This window comes from Xiphias gladius, chromosome 24 (assembly GCF_016859285.1).
Source record: "Xiphias gladius isolate SHS-SW01 ecotype Sanya breed wild chromosome 24, ASM1685928v1, whole genome shotgun sequence".
Lineage (NCBI taxonomy): Eukaryota > Metazoa > Chordata > Actinopteri > Istiophoriformes > Xiphiidae > Xiphias > Xiphias gladius.
The window spans coordinates 28,034-47,710 of NC_053423.1; the positions used below are offsets into that span (position 1 = coordinate 28,034).

General features: G+C 39.9%; 1 protein-coding gene across 4 annotated transcripts in view; it reads right to left on the reverse strand.

Moving 5' to 3' along the window:
* Positions 1–18,669, reverse strand: part of smad10a (SMAD family member 10a) — a 32,659-nt gene extending 13,990 nt beyond the window's left edge. The window contains exons 1-8 of one of the 4 annotated variants that reach the window (XM_040122735.1): positions 18,297–18,669; positions 16,156–16,231; positions 12,082–12,206; positions 9,535–9,778; positions 2,901–3,075; positions 2,696–2,719; positions 657–869; positions 167–424 (exon numbers count right to left, since the gene is read on the reverse strand). In XM_040122735.1, coding sequence (XP_039978669.1) covers positions 167–424; positions 657–869; positions 2,696–2,719; positions 2,901–3,075; positions 9,535–9,771 — 907 coding nt within the window. In that variant the 5' untranslated portion in view covers positions 9,772–9,778; positions 12,082–12,206; positions 16,156–16,231; positions 18,297–18,669. The remainder of the gene's footprint in view (positions 1–166; positions 425–656; positions 870–2,695; positions 2,720–2,900; positions 3,076–9,534; positions 9,779–12,081; positions 12,207–16,155; positions 16,232–18,296) is intronic. The other 3 variants (XM_040122733.1, XM_040122734.1, XM_040122732.1) reach the window with 3 other exon arrangements.
* Positions 18,670–19,677: the final 1,008 nt, after the last annotated feature.

The following is a 19,677-nucleotide window of genomic DNA, read 5'->3' on the forward strand; positions in this document are numbered from 1 at the left end:
CAGTACAACAATTTACAATGTTTCTTAATCTGAATTAATTTTATGTATTTTTCATCTTATTTAAATACTTTTTAATGATAAATTAAATCTAAAAAGTGAAACACAATACTGAAACTGGAGAATAAACAGGTATATTTGTTAATACATACAGTATGTGTGAACTCACTGTGGAAGACAGCCTGGCTCTGAGAGTGTTTATTGCTGCTGTATCCGTTCTGTCCATGTGAGTGAGAAGGAGGTAGGGAGGGTTGTTGTGAATGGGGGGGCTGTGAGGGTTGCTGGGCAGCCTGTTGCTGAGGTGGGGGTTGGGTTGGAGTCGGAGGTCGTGCTGCCGGGGTCATGACTTGAGCCTGTGGGGATGCAGTCTGGAGATGGCCATCACTTTGACTGCCCTGCAGTGGCAGCATGGAGCCAGAGCCGGACACTGATAGGACGACAGTGGAACACATCAGGCCAGACTTAAACTATATGAAGTGTTTGAGAGCAGTTTTTAGCTCATTTTTTATTTTATTTTTTATTTTTGTCTGTCTGACTGATTGAGTCTGCAAATTATTGATCTGCTACCTGCCCAAAATAACACACTCTGGTCAACCATATCAAAAACACATCTGCTAATGACAAGTTAACCATTCAATCATGAAAAATGAGGAGCTGACCTTTGGGTGAGACTGGCAAGTTAGTGTATCTGCTGACAGGTGGAGGTCCATGGGGCTCAGAGGACAGCTGTGGGGGAGGCAGGGGCTGGCCATAGTGGTCTGGAGGAGGCAGCTTCAGGGCCGCTTGGTGGTCAGACAGAGGCATGCCAGGTGGGAGGTCCATCTGTATACAGTCATGGATGTACTCCTCTTTGATGAGGCCGCCTGATGCTGCTGCAGGAGGCAGGTGGTTAGGCCAGAAATTAACTGATCAGTGTATGTCCCACACTAATATAACTGTCAATGAATCTTGCTATTAGATGCAATACACATTTTATCCATTTATTCTTCTATGAGATTTTATCCCAACCAAATTTTGTTTTCATTGAAAGTCTATGTATGCCTGTAAATCACTGAAAGTATTCACAACTCACAGCTTTAAAAATTTCTTCTACAAATTACAGACATAAATGAGATGTGTGAAAGCTCCACATCAGCACTTTCAACTGTCTTTCTCAACTGGTCTCTTGTCTCAACATGATATATAAATACAGTTATTTCACAATAAATAAAACATGCTCAGTGTCTTCACTGATGGAAAGACAGACTCCAGAGTGAAAACATAGCTGTACAGAGTTGTCAGTTGTGTGAAACGTTACAGAACCACTTGTATGTAATCCGACTCTGTGACCACAAACCTTTCTCCTTTTTTCTACAACATGCTCATGCTCCGGTTGCTTTATACTTCAAGTTGTGCTATACACCTTGTTACTGTCAGACAGAGTAAATATTACTGCTGGCGTCATCTCTCAGTTACACTGATGGAGTTTTGTCATTCAGAAAGCCGTGTGTGTTTCATAAATGTTTCTTATGACTTGATTCAGACATGATAGGATTGTTAAGGGGCTGGCATACCCCTCAGAACTTCTTGAGGTAAAAGCCAGCCATCAGAGAGAGGGGAGACATGATATTGTTTAAAGATAACTTCTCACATTTTCAGACAGTCTCCCCTGGAAGGCATTCATAGTGTTGCACTCAGTTGTTCACATGAAAAGTGACAGAACTGGTTGTGTAACAAATGAGACTCGTTCAAACCCAGCCTACTTTCTCACCTCCACACAACTGACAAATCACTGAGTGACAACACAGGCCCTTACAGAAAGCAACAATGCTCAGTAATGTTTGTCTCCCTTTCCACAGACGGAGTGCTATCCCTGCTGGAGAATAGTAGTCAGTTGGAAGATGATGTTTTCTGTTGTCTCACAGGCTGATATTTGTGAAGGATTTTAAAACCTATTTTGCAGTTGAAGCCTTAACTAATCATGAGAGTGAGAGTAAAGAACTCTTGCCTACTCTTCTCACAGTGATTCCTTTCAGAAATTATCATCAATTCTGCTGCTTACTTCATAATATTCACCAATAAACAAGCAGAAAGACATTGAGTTGACTCTCATTTAATTCACGTTTCCCTACATGCTGTAGGTAAAGTTTGTTTTAATTTCATTTTATCTCCTAATGTTTATCTTACATGAGAAGAATTCCCTCAACAACTTCAAATGTGACAACTTCACAATGATTTCCAGTTTATTAAACTTTTTTAAAAGTTATTTTCTTTGTGCACTATTTAAGCTTGTGTGACTGTAGTCTATGTTATGACAGCATTCAGTCCAGATGTGAGTTGTGTTGAAAAAATCTTAGCAACTCTGACCTAGTAAGACTGCAGTTGAGACATTTACATAAAAGTGACTGGACACAGCAATGCTCTGGACATGGCCATCGAGCCAACTCGCTACTGAAACGTCAGGAATCATCACTGTCTGGTGGGACTTGCGGTGGAGGACTGTGTATTTATATCCAGAAGGAAAAGTGCACGAATGCTGGGGTTGTGTCCAGAGAGTGTTCTCTGCTGGTGGAATTTATGGTCACGCACGTACAGTGGCATCAGCGATCATGAGGAACAGCATTTTGCTTCCCTGTGTGTATGTAATGCATATGTGTTGAAATGACAATAAACCTGAACCTGAACCTGTCATGATGTGGTGCTGTAGAATAGAACTCACCTGTGTTTTGAAGGCTGAGACCAACTGTCAGAGAAAAAAAGAGAGAACATGAAGTGAAAACTTGACTAGAGACATCATACAGAAAATCAAGCATCAGAGTTTGTTAAAGTATACTTGCTAATATTTTCCAGTGATAAGATTAGCCTAGAGATTGAGACACCTGTGAATTCCCTCTCAGAGCAGGTGAAGTATGAAGCTGACTTACCGATGCCTGGAGACACCACCCTCTCATAATGGTAGGGATTGACACAAACATTGTCATACTTCAGGTCAAAGGCGTACTGGCAGAACTTGACATGCTTGAGTTCATTCTTGTGGAGATCAGGCCAGCGCCACAGCCGTGCATAAATCACATGAGGAAAACCTTTCCTCCCTGCCACCTGAGAACAGCATCATGACATCACAGCATCATTACAACAGTTCCTAAACCCTCTTTCATGCTCACAGAATCTACTCCAAGACTGTCTCTCTTTTTAGAGCTACTTCGTCCTAGCTCCATATGTGTTTTGAGCACTCCACATGTTACTCTGTGATTCAGTCACACCACATTCCCTACCCAAATCTTAGTGGGAAAAATCAAAACCTTATTTATTTTACTAATCATCCAGCAGTGGGTTGTATCTTTAAAGATATTTCTGTGATCTCACAGATATCTGCCAGCTGTTTGAATGACAAAATGTTGGTCTGAGGCGAAACTAACATTTATCTTTATTTCAGCAGACTGCTATAGCTAGCACAGCAGAGAAGAAGAGCAGAGCAGTGGCTTTCAGTATATGTTTTTGGCCATTTGTTTTGAGTTTTTGGCCTCTAGAACTGCCAGGATTAAATATACAGTATACCAAAAATTGCCACTGTACTTAATACTTTACCATAGATGTCAATTGTTTTGTTTTTTTGTGGAAGAGAGGTGTGACAGAAAGAGACAACATACTGCACTGGGAGATGTGGCCTTACAGGCTGATGGAAAAGTGGTTTTGTTACAGCATCAAGGAGCAACAAAACACTGGCAAGCACAGACTGACTGTTTGTATAGCCAATATACTGGTGCACATTACACTGATCATGTAATTGTTTATTAAATGACTCAAAGTGTGCATGAGTTTACATTTTTCTTTATATGAGGGCTACTTGAATATTTGCACGTTGTGTGTAGCGCAGCTGGGGCTGAGAGGGATGCAGGTTTGTATAAAGTCAGCATGCACACATTAACAGTAATTTATAAATGTCTAAGCTAACTGTTACAAAATGTAAATATAATAAACATTACATTTGCATACACATGAAATGGAAGGCATATTTCAAAATAAGACGCTCTTTTTACGTCCCAAAGCATGCTGTGGTGTTGTTTCTCTTTCACAGACTCTCAGACGTTTTGACAATACAGAATAGAGGACGCAAGGACAAGCATATAGAAGAACGACAACATACTGTTTCTCCTTCAGCTCAGCTCAGCCCCATCAGTCCATGAAAGTCACTTAACACTTGAGCTAATACATGCAAAGTCAAATTATTAAACCATATATTATACCTTATATATCAACTGATTCCAAAGGATATCTGTGGAAGATCTATGACGTTGTCTTGCAGTCACACCCACACCCAACATAAATCAGCTGTGGGTTTACCAGATGGTATTAAGCTAGTTGTTTACAGAGTCGATCAGTGTTACAGTATTTGGTAAAATTGGTTAAGTCTGTCTGTGTGTATCTTTGAATGCATTTTCTCTTTAACCTGCCCTTCAGACCAAAAACAGCCCTGCGTTAAAACAATACAGGAGTCTGCGTTGATGTGGCTGTTTTGCTTCATTTACAATGAGACATATAAAAAGATCCTGGAGGCAACAGATCAGTGAGTTTAAAGGCTTATCAGAACACCGCACAGCTGTTTATAATACTAACAGACAGGACATTGCAACTTTATAAAGTTATCAAGTTATCTCAGCATAATCATTTTATCTTGTGTCACATCCTGCATAGGGTTAACAGTAGAAATACAGCAATCACATTACAAAGTCATATGTCATCTACCAGGAGCGTACACTTGCATGTATTTGATTGACTGATGAAATTAATGAGAGGGCTAAATTTTTTCACTCAGAGTTTAAGTGGATTTGAATGTGGCCTAAGCCTACAGGGAAGGACGGTCAGTGGGATTGAGGTACTTCCTATGGTGCTAAATTTTAGTCCTATAGAGAACAGCTCAAATGGTTCTAAAAGACACAAATCCCACAATTGCAAGTATCTATACACAAACATCAGCTGCTCATTAGGAACTAAACTGCAAACTGGCAGACTCAGAATGGGCACAGCCTAACACAGTCTGCAGTGTCACTATGCTACAACAAACAGTTATAGTTTACGCTGGTCAAAGTAATCCACTGCTCCTTTGTTGCATAATACTCTTTTTCTTTTTAGGTAAGTTTAGGTAACCTTCGGGGAACAAAAATGACTTTTTTTTGGTTCCATAACCTACAAGCTTCATAGGTCACACAAATACAAATATGAAGCAACACACATTAATTCACTCATTAACTTTGTCAACAAGAAAAAAAACGCCTGCCAACGATTACACTGATTATTGCTGTGAACTAGGTTAAGATGGATCTCCAAAAGAAGTGGACATAACGTTAGATAACGACATTACACCGGCAAACAAGTGGTTGTGTGTTGAAGCATTCAGACTTTCATTACTGGACTTTCTGGACTTTCATTACAAGATTCAGACATTCATTACTGGGTTATTATTACTGATGGATTAAAGTGGTGGCAGCATTGTACTGCTGTAGTTGACTGAGTTGGAAGTGGTTGTAAGTATTTTATATACCCATGGGCAGTGTAATCTGTAGGCTCTGAGGCATAAAAACTAAATTCTTAAAGCTGGCTCATCCCAGATTGAAAGGGAAGCTATGGTCCAGTTTTACACATCTGTTGTAGAAAGTGTGTTAACTTTCTCCATCATCGTTTTTTATGGTTAATCTGACCACTGCTGAAACAAAAGCACCAGAGAAAACAGTTCAGATTGCATCTAGAATTACTGGCTGCTCCCTCCATCTCTTTCTTCAGTGTATGAAGTTGGACTTCACCAACTGCTCTGGTCATTGTTACAGATGATTCTCAGCAAACAGCTTGCCTTTGTGAGGAAAGACCAAATCTCTGACACTTTAAGCAAACATTTTGTTTAGGTTTGTGGTTTTCTTTGTAGTTGTTAATGGTATTCTATATATTTTAATATGTTTATGTTATTTGAATTCTGAACTGTAGTCCTTTGGTACTTTAAGGTCCAAAGTTTTTAGCTATTTTACTTATGGTACTTTGTGCATTTTAATATGTTCTTATTTTTAGGATGGTTTTAATGTAAGTGTGCTGTGTTTAATGTTGTACTATAAGCTTGTACTATACAAGTTCCCAACAACATGATGACAATAAAGTTTAACTCAACTCAATTCAACATCACTGTAACAGTGGCTTCAGAAAGTATTCAGATCCCTTCACTTTTTCTACACTTTATTGTGTTGTAGATTTAATAATAATGACAAAGTTAAAACAGGTTTTTAGAAATTTTTGCAAATTTATTAAAAATCAAAAACTGTAATCTTTCATTTACAAAAGTATTCAGACACTTTGTTGTGGACACTCCAAACTGTGGCCAAGTGAATCATCGTTGCTTTAATTATCCTTGAGATGTGTCAAGAACTTGTTTGAGAGTTTCAAATTGAACTGATTAGAGTTTATCCCGTTCTTACTGGCCGATCCTCTTAAACTCTGTCAGATTGGATGGGAGGCGTCCCTGACCTGCCCTTTTCAGGTCACTCCACAGATGTACTATGGTGTTTAAGTCAGGGCTTTGGCTTGGCCATTCAAGTACAGTCATAGACCTGTCCCGAAGCCACTGCAGGGTTGTCTTGGCTGTATGCTTCAGATCATTGTAATGCTGAAAGGTGAACCATCGCCCCAGTTTCAGGTCTTGTGCACTGTGGAGCAGGTTTTCTTCAAGGACCTCTCTGTATTTCGCTGCATTCATCCTTCCCTCAGTCCTGACCAGTCTGCCCAAGTTCTGCCCAAAGGGGTAAATTTTTGTGTCATCAGACCAGAGAATCTTTTTCTTGATGCTCTCAGAGTCCTTCCAGTTGCCAAACTCCAAGCATGCTGTCAATTGCCTTTTACTTAAAGTGGCTTCCATCTAATTACTCTATTGTAAAGGCCCAATTGTTGGAGTGCAACTGAGATGGTTGTCTTTCTGGCAGGTTCTCCCATCTCTGCAGAGGACTTCTGAAGCTTAGAGTGACTGTTGGGTTCTTGGTCACCTTCCTGACCAAGGTCCTTCTTGCCTGCTTAATCAGTTTGCCTGGGCGGCCAACTCTAGGAAGAGTCCTGGTGGTTCCAAACTTCTTCCATTTCACAATTATTATATACACAGGTGTTTTCTAAACTATGTCCAATCAATTCAATTTAAAACAGGTGGAATCCAATTAAGTCCATGACACATCAGAAGGATAATTAAAGCAAATATGATGCACCTCCCACTTGCTGTGGGAATTTGGAGCGACACACTGGAGTGAAGTTCATATGTATTAAAGTGGAGACAGCATTGCGCTCTTCTGAGTCTGTCCTTGAGACCACAGTTGGCCATTTGGACAAATCTGCAACAAGGCTGAATTTGTATAAAAAAGATCATTTGTTTCCTTTTAGTTCTGCTAACCTTCATGTTTCCTCTTACTCGTTACAAACAAGCCAAGAGGTATAAACATGAAGTCACATGGACTGACAGGTAACTCGTTGATTTAACAGTGCATCATCAGCCCATCATCAGCCCATCATCAGCCCCACAATGGACTCATGGAGGAAAATCAAATCTGGTGACTGACTAGCAATATTAGAGGTTGACGAATACTCTGTGATATCTACATTTCACTGACCCGGGTTTTAGAATAACTTTTCCACTGGTAGCGCTGGTGCGACCAGTTTTCTCTGTTGGTTTCTTCCACTGTGTTATAGGCAGTGTTTAGCTTGATTATTTCATTGTCCTCCATTGAGTGATTACTCTCATCTAACCACTGAAAAGAAGTGGAGAGGGGGTCAGTGTTTTGGGTGATGCATCTCTCCCTGCTGGTTGTGTGTTTCTTACTGTCATTGTGCAACCTCAAAGTTTCAAGCTAAAACTGTGCTGACACGGTATCATATATGAGTAGTGATACACAATATATCTCAGTATTTTCTACTAAGTGGGCTAAATGTCCAATTGTGAGTCAAAGCCACATGTGAGATGTCAGAAGGACTTTTATTAAAACGGACTGTGATCAAACAAAATGTAAAGCAAGGGTTTCCTTGCCTGTTTTAAAATACACAAAACATGTAAATGAAATTACAGATTAAGAATATCAATATATATCAATATATATATATATATATATATATATATATATATAATATTTTACATTATATGGGTTGGTAGGTTGTTGGTCCATTTGTAGTGGATATGAAGAAAAAGCATCTTTCTCTTTGAGATTTATCTACGTATTTTCTAAATTACCCCAAGAATCTTTTTCTGTATTATGTTCTGTAAAAAAAAAAAAATGTCATATCTGCTCATATCGGACAATAAATACGCGGATACCAATATACTGTATCTGTGATAGGCCCATGTCGGCTGATATATCATCCGGGCTCTAAAAAATAGGCCTATCCAGTGTTTCCCACGGGTTGAGAAATGACTTATTGGTGTGTGGCACAGTGTGTTACTGCAGAGGCTCATGCAGTTTAGAGGTGGGGAGTGTAGCTCAGGTATCTGGCACCAAGATGTTAGAAGCAGATACTTTATGTCCCGGAAGTTGTGAGGTGGAGCCACCACGGATCAGACTTGTTTCAGCACATTCCCCGATATCCTGTCTCTGGTTCGTGCTCTGTCCCTCCTTGGACCCCTGTCCGCGGGAGCACCTCATAAGCTGTGCTGTTTCGGAGAAGCTCTGACCCAGTCGTCTGGCCATAATGATTTGGCCCTAGTCAAAGTGGCTCAGGTCTTTACACCTGCACATTTATCCTGCATCCAACACGTTGACTATGAGAAACAACTGTTCACTTCTAATATATCCCAAAGCTTGACTAGATAATCAACGATATGAACTTTATCTCTGAGTGGTCATAATGTTCTGGCTCATTGGTTTATGTCTATATATCACTTATATAGATCGGGAGATCTTTATAACTGATGGTTCATGTTCTGCTGATGGATTCAATAATAGGTCACCTTTTGAATTGATAATAAAATCCCATATGTACTATCATAAAATCCTGTGATGGGTGTGCTCAGTGTGCTTGGATGGAGTTTGATTGACAGCTTTCACACCAGCCTAAACAAAACCAACCATTCACCAAACAGGTTAGGTGTAAATGCAACCACGATCAGTGCCCACAGCACAGGGAGAGGGAGGGAATGAGAAAGGTTAAGTGAAGGGAAAGAGATGATATATAATGGCAATGGTTTGAGGGGTGGGTTTGGTTTTGGCTCAAAATTTTTGTTAGCTGCACTTCAACACATTATAGTTAATTTTGCCATCATCTTATATGTCTACATGGTGTATATGATGACAGAATTTGCCACCTGCTATAAATATTATGAAATAAAATGAATATGCTTTGTAGGTTTCATTTGACAAATAATATTCAAATATTCCAAATATATGAACCCCACAAAATGGTATTGAGGTCCACCCAAAAAAGGACACATGCCCAGATAAACCTGATAACAATTAATTATGAATTGATTCTAAATATAGAATTAACCAAAAGTAATGCACATAAAAGACATAATATAATAAGCCTGCATATGGGAGGTGGACTGACCTGCAGCCGTCCGTCCAACGTCCTCTGGATGGTGACACACTTGCTGGGATGGACACCATTGGTGGTGATGGCAGTGATGAGTGAGTCCAGCTCGTCCTTCTTCTCCTTCAGCTTCTTCACCAGGCTCTCGATGGCCCGCTTGGCGAAGCCCTCGTTCTCTCCGCCCTGCCGGTGGCACATGAGGCTGTGGACGATGCTGAGGCAGGCGTCATTGCTGCTCGGAGGGTTCACTGACATGATGCTGCTGCCACAGGACACAAGAGGAAGCCTCCTGATGCTTAATGAACACATAATATCCACTCTGGCCAACTCATACTGGCTCGCCCTTCACTATACTGTATGTGTATGTGAAGGAATATATGTGGACATGCACATCCATACACATTATCATTATTATAATTATTATTATTACTGCATTTATTTTTTGTTTTGTACTGAATCTTTGTACCTTCCCTCCATATGTTAAATATAAAGGGACATAGCCCAGTGCTTCAACAAAGAATTGCTTTCTTACACACACACACGCACACACATATGCAAGCATGCACGCCACACAAACATACACACATTCTGGGGGGTTGAAATGGGGTCATGGCACCGAGGACGAGACATACGTATCTGCAACAATGGATTAATGCTTAAAATATGAGTAATTTATTTCAATTAAACACTCTCCAACCACAACTGGCACTGAAAATAACTTTTAATGTGGTTAAAGCAGGAAAGTCAGTAAATCAGTCTGCGTTGATATATGAATGCATGTGGGTGATTCTTACAGTATCTGCTGTCCACAGCTGCTTTATGCTGCGTGAAAAGCTTCTCCTTCAGTTCATTAAATTCCTGCAGTACCTGAAGGCGGCAGGACTAATTTGTTGATAATTCCACAGCCTCTGAGAAGTGCAGCGCCAGAGCACAGTACTGTTAAGCAAGGCCGTTGACTGTGTTTACCTTCATTATATCACCTGAAAATGACACCAGGCTGCGGTATAACCATACAGACCTCTATACACATAAGACTTCTTGGTTATAACTTCATATTTTGCTCATCATAGACTTTATACCTACTTTCTTTTTAACAAAAGTAGCATCTCATGTTTTAGCTTTGAATCACATTGCAGTCATTGCAGCAGTAAATCGTTGTTATTATAATAAATACCTGATGAAAAATGGTGGTTGATGGTTTTCTTGGTTCTTCTTGTTTGGAGAGTTTTGATGAAGCCTCACCGTTAAGTTATATAAGCGCATGCACCTTGCTTGGCATGTGCAGTCGCAGTATATGCACACAGATGTAGTTATTATAATAACTACCTGATGAAAAATTGTGGTTGATCATACCTGGCATAAACACGCCTCTCAGGTGATCCGATCAGAGGTGGACAGCTCTAAGTACTTAGTTTATTTTCTGTTTTACAAAGGCGAGAAGGAAAATCAAGTCACTTGGGTTAGGGTTAGGGTTCTCAAAGGGCCTCGAAGAGAGGACTGACAGTGACTCTTGCTGCAAAGAAAAATTCATAGCTGCGAGCATGTAGACCTATGTCGGCAAGAAAGCTCAAGCTTTCTTGATGTACCTTCTCTTTCTTGATGTACAGTAAATTCTAGGTTAGCCGTGTAGGCATTTGCTGAATTGCACCAAATATGACATTTGCTTCACTTACAACACGTACCTATATAGTATACGTATACACGTGTACGCGTACTTTAGCCATAGCGGGTACGCAGTGAAGGTACTGTGCTTTACTCGGCTGAATCGTCATACATACACACACAAAAACACACAAACGCACAGATACATCCTTGTTTTACTATGTCCATGGGGACCCGTCATTGACATACTGCATTTCCTAGCCCCTTGCCCTATAACCCTAACCCTAAAACCACACACACACACACACACACACACACACACACACACACACACACACACACACACACACACACACACACACACACACACACACACACACACACAAACACACACACAGAAGATTTCAGTAGGTTTTTTGCTGTCCCACACAGTGAGGACAAAAATAATTCTCACCAGATTGGGAAATTGACAGTTTGAGAACAGGGACACATGATGCAGGATTCTAACACTGGGCAGATAAAGGATAAAGTAAAATAGAAGATCTGTATAATGAAGTATTCAGCAGTCCTTCCAACAGTTGGTAGATAAAAACACCCAATGAAATATCCTTATGAAAAATTGGTAAGAAGCTTTATAATTTCCCAAATTAAATTGAGTTTTGACCTTGACTGCCTACCACTGAACAATTTTAAATATCTGCATAACAAAGGTCAACCTGTCTTAGAGAATTCTTCCCCTTTAATTATCCAATTCGAGTATAAAAGCACCATGTCCACAATGTTCATGCTGTCCAATCAGCAATGTTTTGTTTCATTCTGTAACAAAACTACCAATGTTTTTCACCTAACCCTTGTCATTTGTCAAATGAGCCAGTTTTTCCCATTAATTACCTAATTTGTCCCGTCACAGTATCATAGTGAACTGAAAATATTTTTACACTTTTCATAATAACACACTGTTACCTGTAACTTCTTTAAGCTGCCTCTGTAAACATGCTAGTTGTGAGAATTGTGCTGAAGCCGGCTGGCATGGCGACCAGCACAGCAGGCATCACCGCAGAGATTAGGAGGAGGACACACAGAGGATGCTGAAGAGGAGCAAAGAGACGAAGAGATGGAAGACAGCTGGGTCTGGACAAAAGCGAATGATAGAGCACAGGAGATATAAGCTGTATCTCCCTTCTATCGTCATGGGCAACGTGAGATGGCTGGACAATAGGATGGACAAGCTAGCGGCTCTAGTGACAAATCGGAGGGACTTCACAGAGACATGGCTACAGGAAAATACTCCAGATTTCATCATTACCACTGATGGCTGTCAGACGGTTTCGGGGCAGACAGGAATCAATCTGAGAGCAGAAAGAATACAGGATTGCCACTTTTATTTACAACATATGGGGTCACCCTGGCATAACATGCCACATTACTGTAAAGGAACGTTTCTACAGCCCGGACACTGAACTGTTAGTCATGGGGCTACGTCCATACCACATACCCAGGGAGTTCTCACACGCCATCATGGTTGCTGCACCCCAGTGTAGAGTCCTGATGATCTCCAGGGAATTCAACACATGACACTTGACACATTACTATTTGCACATTTGCATTTCTTACTTTTTTCTATTCACTTACTGTGAATTTATTATTATTAGTATTTTGTAGTTGTTTTTGCTTTAATACAATTTACATCCTCTTTCCTAACTGCATGTTGAGCAAGTGTAACAAAGCAATTTTCCTCCGGGGATCAATAAATTTTTTCTGATTCTGATATTTCAATCTTTACTGTATATCTAATTATTAATACATGAGGAGGGAATAAACACATTCCTGGGAAAAAAATGGGAGATGAAGTTATGTAATAGCAGAAATCAAAGTGGACGAAGGGGCAGAGATGGATGGAGGGAACAGGTCCAGCAGAGCAGGTGGAGGTGGAGATAGCGTTGATATGGATGTTAATACTTAGTTAAACACACTTAAATGTCTTAACAAAAGAAAGAAAAGTTTAGATGCAGTCTGTAGTGGTTTTATAGTTCATTGATGATCAAGTTCATATTTGAGTTTGATGAAGACAAAATAAAATTCTCTGTCTACTATTTCTTTGTGTTAGTGCAGTAATTAGATAATGATGAATAACAATAATGATCATTTTAAATATATATTTAATGGATGTTACTTTTCATTACCACATTCTTACTTTTTTCCTGTGTTAACATGTCTCCTCTGTGCATTAAGGAAAGAGATACACCCTACAAATAGGGCTGGCCATGCTGGCTGGAGACAACCGTTTATATTTATATATATAGTTTAATATTGCATTACGTAACCCGTTTCTCCCGTAAAGCTGTGCCAGTGTTTGTATCTCTCCTCTCTCACACTCTCTGCAAAACCCCCGGCCTCACTCACTCACACATTTCTCCTTCAACATGGAAAACACAGCTGCCGAAGATAATCTTAATCGTACTCTACTGTAATCAGTCTGTTACTGTTGTTGAAAACAACTGAAGGAGCATTCTCAGAGATAGCAGCGTTTCCCATTCATAGGCTCTACTTGGGCAGCCCGCCCAGGTAGATTAAGACTGGACCAGGTAAACCCAGTTTCAAGTGTGGTAAATCTTACATTGGCCTATTTTTATTTAATATAGGCTATTTATTATATATATTTTTCATTTACACGTTTTGCGGCTTTGTATTTTCAAACAGGGAAGGAAACCCTGTCTTTGCATTTTGTTTTGATCACAGTCTGTCTTAATAAAAGTCCTTCTGACATCTCACATGTGGCTTTGACTCACAACTGAACATTTAGCCCACTTAGTAGAAAATATTGAGATATATAACGTTTATCCATGTTCAGCCTAAAAGCACCAAGATATGAGTGTTTGCAGGCCTACCTGCAAACACTCACACAAAGGACATGCAACCTGTGCTCCAGCCTGGTTCATCTGTATGATACATATAGCATGATTGACTGGGGCAGAATGCCTCACATCTGCGACTACAAGCAGACAACTGCACCAGAATGGCACCCTATGGTTAGTGCATTTCAGACAATCAGGTCAATCCTTCCAAAGACATATTCAAATTTAGAAGCCTGCTTTCCAATTTCATTTTCAAGCTTAGATTGCACACTCTCTGCAAATTTGAAGATGAAATTTAAAACTCACGGGAAATTTTATTCTCAAAAATTTAAGCAAGCACAGATGAGAAGTTCTGAAAATGCTCAGAGGAATCTATAATTCCATGACACTTGATATCTATCTGCAGAAGAAGATCATGGCATGCACTGTTGTATCAACTGTTCACAGCATGTCCATCCATCACTGTATCTATCTTGCAACTGTATGTTGATGAATATTTTATGTCAGCTTGACTGACATAGACCATCCCTTGATGTAAGCTGAATGAGGGCCCTACTAGTCCACACCAATATCAGTTATATTATATAATAATTCTCTTTTTATACTGTAGTTATTATAGAAGCTACTGTTCACTGTTTCAAACCACAACCAAACAGCATCAACACTCATGTTCATACCTGGATGGGAGCTGTCTTGCCCTGTCCGTCTCCAGGCTGCCTGATTCCTAATCTGTCAGTACACCTGCCATCCATCAATTCATTAGCCCAGCAGAATAGCTTCCCCGTTTTTTCATCCACTCATCACCAGATTGTTGCTTCTGCCAGTTTGGTACCAAGCACTCTCAGCCACTTAGAATTGTTTATTCTGAGTTCTTCTCCTTGTGTGTTTGCCCAGAACTAACCAGTGTTTCTGTGTGCTTGAGGATCATCCCCTGCTTACCTGTTTGCTTTCTCAACTCTTCATCTGGAATACTCATCGCCCAGCTCACCTTCCCAAATACTGCTCATCTCCACCAGTCTCCAGCCTCCCTCAATCCCCTGCTTTTCCCTGCAAGCTCCCCTGCCTTGATTCCCTGCTAAACTCAGCCCTGCCATCCACCATTTCCCCTTTGCCCTTACCTTCGCATGCTGGAACCCTCACTTCCCCATTCCTCATCCATTACCAAAGGTTTTTGCAATAAATCTTTATTTGAATCTTCTTTGCATTAAGTTTGTGTTCTGCATTTGGGTTTACCAGTATAATGCAACCTTTTTTAATGGGTTAACACATCAAAACTTGACACGTTAATCTGCCTTTTCTGGTTGGGGCCAATGAAGGACAATCAAGGCACTCATAAATATTCATGAGGAGGGTTGCATCAATGATGTGGAACAACAAGGCAGCACGTTGTGCTAAGTTACTGATGTGGCCATATATGCACTCGTTTCAGGCAACTACGTACACAGCAAAGGACATGATGTGTATGAAACGTAAGCCTGAGTTGTGGTTTAGAAGAATCCAATTAAACGTTTCAGGGAGATGATGGAAACCATTAGATTCAATTTTCTTTTCCTTTGGAGAAATATTGTTTGGAGAAGTACAGCATCATCAGTATGAGGTGGAATTCCATGTTAAACATCAGGCATACAGCATTATACGTGGTTGCTCATCTTTATTCATTGATGGCACAAACATGTGAATGTGATTAGTGACATCTAGTGGTAGGACTGGTAGCATTACAAGTAGACAGATATTGAAATGACTGATGTTGATATTGAAATTGAAATTGTAATTATTATGGGATAAACAATGCATCAACATGATAAAGTTAACTGCAGGTCTTAAGATGAGCCATGGCTCAGCCTAACATTTGGATTATGAGCTCTGCAAATTATTTAGCTGGGAACAGCAACACCCAAATGTGCTGTGCCTCAGACTTCCCTTTTAACACCCCTTTTAGATAAGAATAGAACATCCTGTTGGCTGAGACAGGTATTTACATGTTAACTCACCAAAATGAGATCTCTTAAGGCATAGAAAACATACCTGTTAACATGCATTTTAATGTAATCTAAACACATAATCTCTAAAACATTATTTGTTTAAATGGCAATCCATACTACCTTGCTATTAATTTGAAGATATTACAATCAATGACAGCCAAAACACTTGATATTGCTGTCATACATGTTTGCTTGCTTACCTGGTATTAAGTTGGTCAGCCAATGAGTGACCAGAAAGTTCACTGGCATCATGATGGCCCAGTTCTGAATCAGTCCCTGTTGGTAAAGCAGGGACCAGGAATTAGTGGATGCCAGTTAAGTGTACAAGTTAAGTTACTGGTTTTAATGTTTTGGCTTTGGCTGAATGGTGTGTGTGTGTGTGTGTGTGTGTGTGTGTGTGTGTGTGTGTGTTTGTGTGTGTGTGTACTGCATATATAGAGACATATACGGTATAAACACCATTCAGCCAAAACATTAAAACCAGTATCTGGTTTTAAACCAGTATCTGGTTTTAATGTTTTGGCTGATTATTCTAGCCTCTGCTGCACAGCTTTAGATTATGCTGTTTTAATCTCTCTCTCTCACAGCTACAACACTTAATTGTTGGTACGGGTCAAACTGCAAGAAAACTGAAGTGACGAGCATCTTTGTCTTGACCCTCCCTGCCTGGTCAACTATTAATAGGTTAATAGGTGACATTTCCCATATCTTTCAAACCTCACACCCTCAGTTCATAAAACAGGCTTTTTGTTATAAATTAGTTGTCTCCAAGTCCTTACCCTGATATAACCTTGATGACATCACTCAGACTTTGCAAAGGTCCTCCAAACATACAAAAGTAAAGTAAATGTAAATGAACATTAGAACTATCAGGGAAATCTACTCAAAGCATCAACAGTAGTGGTACTTATTAAGCTGAATGGCACCTTTAAGTGTTTTATCTTATTATAGATATTACAGTACTGAATTATTATTACAAACAACAATGTACAACCCTGTAAACATAATCTTAAAGGGAAATTCCTGCATATTTCATTCTGATGTCTAGATCCCGATGTAGTTACTCTCTCTCTCTGTTTACTTAGGGACTGACATGGGGACAAACATTTGAAATGATTCATGTAAAAATGATGTTTATTTGGAAATCTGCTCCAATACAGTGTTTTGCATATTGGAGCAAGCTTTCCAAAAGTTAGTATGACTCATAGAGTCATGATTTCCACATTTATAAGAAATACATAAGTTGCATTTAATGTTTAGCTGCTACAGGTAGAGCTGATTTTAACTACTTTATAAATTGCTGGAAGAGTTAACCTGTTTTGCTTTTTTTTTCAAAATCATCCAATTTAAGAGGCTGCTCATCTCTTTGTATGTCAAATCTTAATCTGGAAAGTGACTAAATTGATAAATTTTAGAATTAGTAGGTTAATCAATCAATAATCCTCTATGAGAGTTAACACAATATATTTTTTAATCAATATTTTTCTATTTAATTTTAATTAACATGCAACTTGGGAGATTACAGCCTAACATATTTGTAATATACATGCTTCTCTGATATTGTACATTTGTACATTTAAGACTTCAGTATGAAGTTTCAATACTGAAACTGACATGAACAACCAAACATACTGTACGGTGGGAACAGCAAATGGTCATTTTGAATCATGCGGAAACCACCAGTAACATGTCCCCCAAAACGGCTATTTATTATGGAATCATACCTCTCAGACCATATAAGCAGCCTGGAGGCTGACAGTCACAGGTAACTTGCTTCATACATCCCCTCCAAACCACTCAGACACACCTTCCGTCCACGTCTCCTCGTTAACATACTGTTCATCACACAGGCCCAGACCTCCCACACCGATGTGACTTCAAATGAAAACTTCTATCAGTGTTATTTGGCAGGAAAACACGGCCACATTGTCCGTTACCTGTCTGCCTAATACAACCTGAGCATTTTCCAGGCCATACATACTTCACTGACATCCCTATAGGTTAACATGCGTCACGAAGTCCGCTGTTTCAGCATGTCCAAGTACCAGCTGATTAAGAAATAAACACGTCTACGACTAATTTATCTGACTGCTTTAAGTTGAACGAATAGAAGGAAATAGGTACGAAAAGGCAGGATACAGAGTACGATATCGCTCCCTATGAACAGTGGCATGAAAGAGTGAGACAGCAGAAGAGCATTTGTTGCGGATAAAAGCAAATTTTAGCAAGCTAATCGGACTGACTTCCCCCTCGTATTCTCGGTTTCTCGGTTTTTTGGTCTGGTCGTGATACTGTCGAGAGCAGGAGAAAGAAAAGATAGAGATAAATGGCTTTTACTTACACATGAGCCAGAGTGGAGAGAAGAACTTGGGACAGAAAGACCGCGGGGCTCTCCGACAGCTCTCTCCGTGTTGTCCGTGTTGACCAGAGCTGCTGTTTGTGTTTATAGCCCTTTGTATCAGACCTACGTGTGGCTCTGTGTTCACAGGGCTAATGTTTCTGAGAATTCCTATATATAGACATATAGATATTATAGGCTACTGTTTATTTCTCATATGTTGTACTGCGTGAGTTTAGTGTTTCTCTGTTGTTTTATCCTTATAACGGCCCCACTGTCTCCTCGTGCATCCTGCCTGTTCCTCACGCGCACGCCACAATAACAATAGAGGGGAGACGTCGTGCGCGTAAGCGTCTCGACATGCTGCAGCGAATAGGCGGTCAGGTCTCATAGGGACTCACGCTCTCGGCCAATCACTAAGCAACTCTCAAAGTAGGGCCGCGAGCCAGGGTCTGTCTGGTTCGTCTAGATTGACAGGTCCGCGAGACTGTTTTTTTAAGGTGGCGCCGTTGAGATTAACCCCCCCCCCGACACTCTCTCTCTCTCTCTCGCTCTCTCTCTCTCTCACACACACACACACACACACGAACTGCAACTTTTGTTTGAGCAACACTCTGCTCTTTTTTCTGGTCAGAGCTGAAATGCTTAAGAAAACCATTTCTGATTCGGTATTATGCCCACTGCTTGGGTGTGACAGGTACTAGTTCAGATGTACATAATTGACTAATTTCTGACAAAATGTGTTTTGCATTGTGGCTTCCTCAGAAATCCTAAATTTTATTATAAAGAGCATGAAGGGAGTTCCACATTGGTTGAAGATACTTACTGTACATGCCAGTATTTGAAACATTTTTAATTTGGCTATTTTGTTTATGAAAAAACAATAATTAAACTTAAGAAATCTTCTAGGACCATATCTGTTTATGAAATGAGGCTATGTGGGGTCTGAGCCCTGAGTCCACAAGACTATAATAGTATATATTACACTATTATATTAATAGTATACAACAGTATATAAGACTGATGGCTTCCCATAACCTGTGGGCAGCCCCCAGAGAAAAGATTTTTATGACTATTTCTAAAACATCAGAACGTTGGTGGTGTCGCTCATAGTGGTCGGATGATAGCTCTTTATTTCACAGGTCTGTTATTTCCTAAATTGTTTCTAGTAATTTCTTCAATGTGCACTGAAAATAACTACAAATGAACAATGAATATTTAAAACTGATCCTGTTGTATTTTGCCAGAGGATTAGACAATAACCTATCTGCCTAATGCTGACTAGATAGTAGCCTGGATTTTGAGATTACATCAGACAAAGCAGGACATCAGCATGTGATTAGACAAACGGCTAGGTAAATGTCAAAGGAAGACTTGTCCTCCC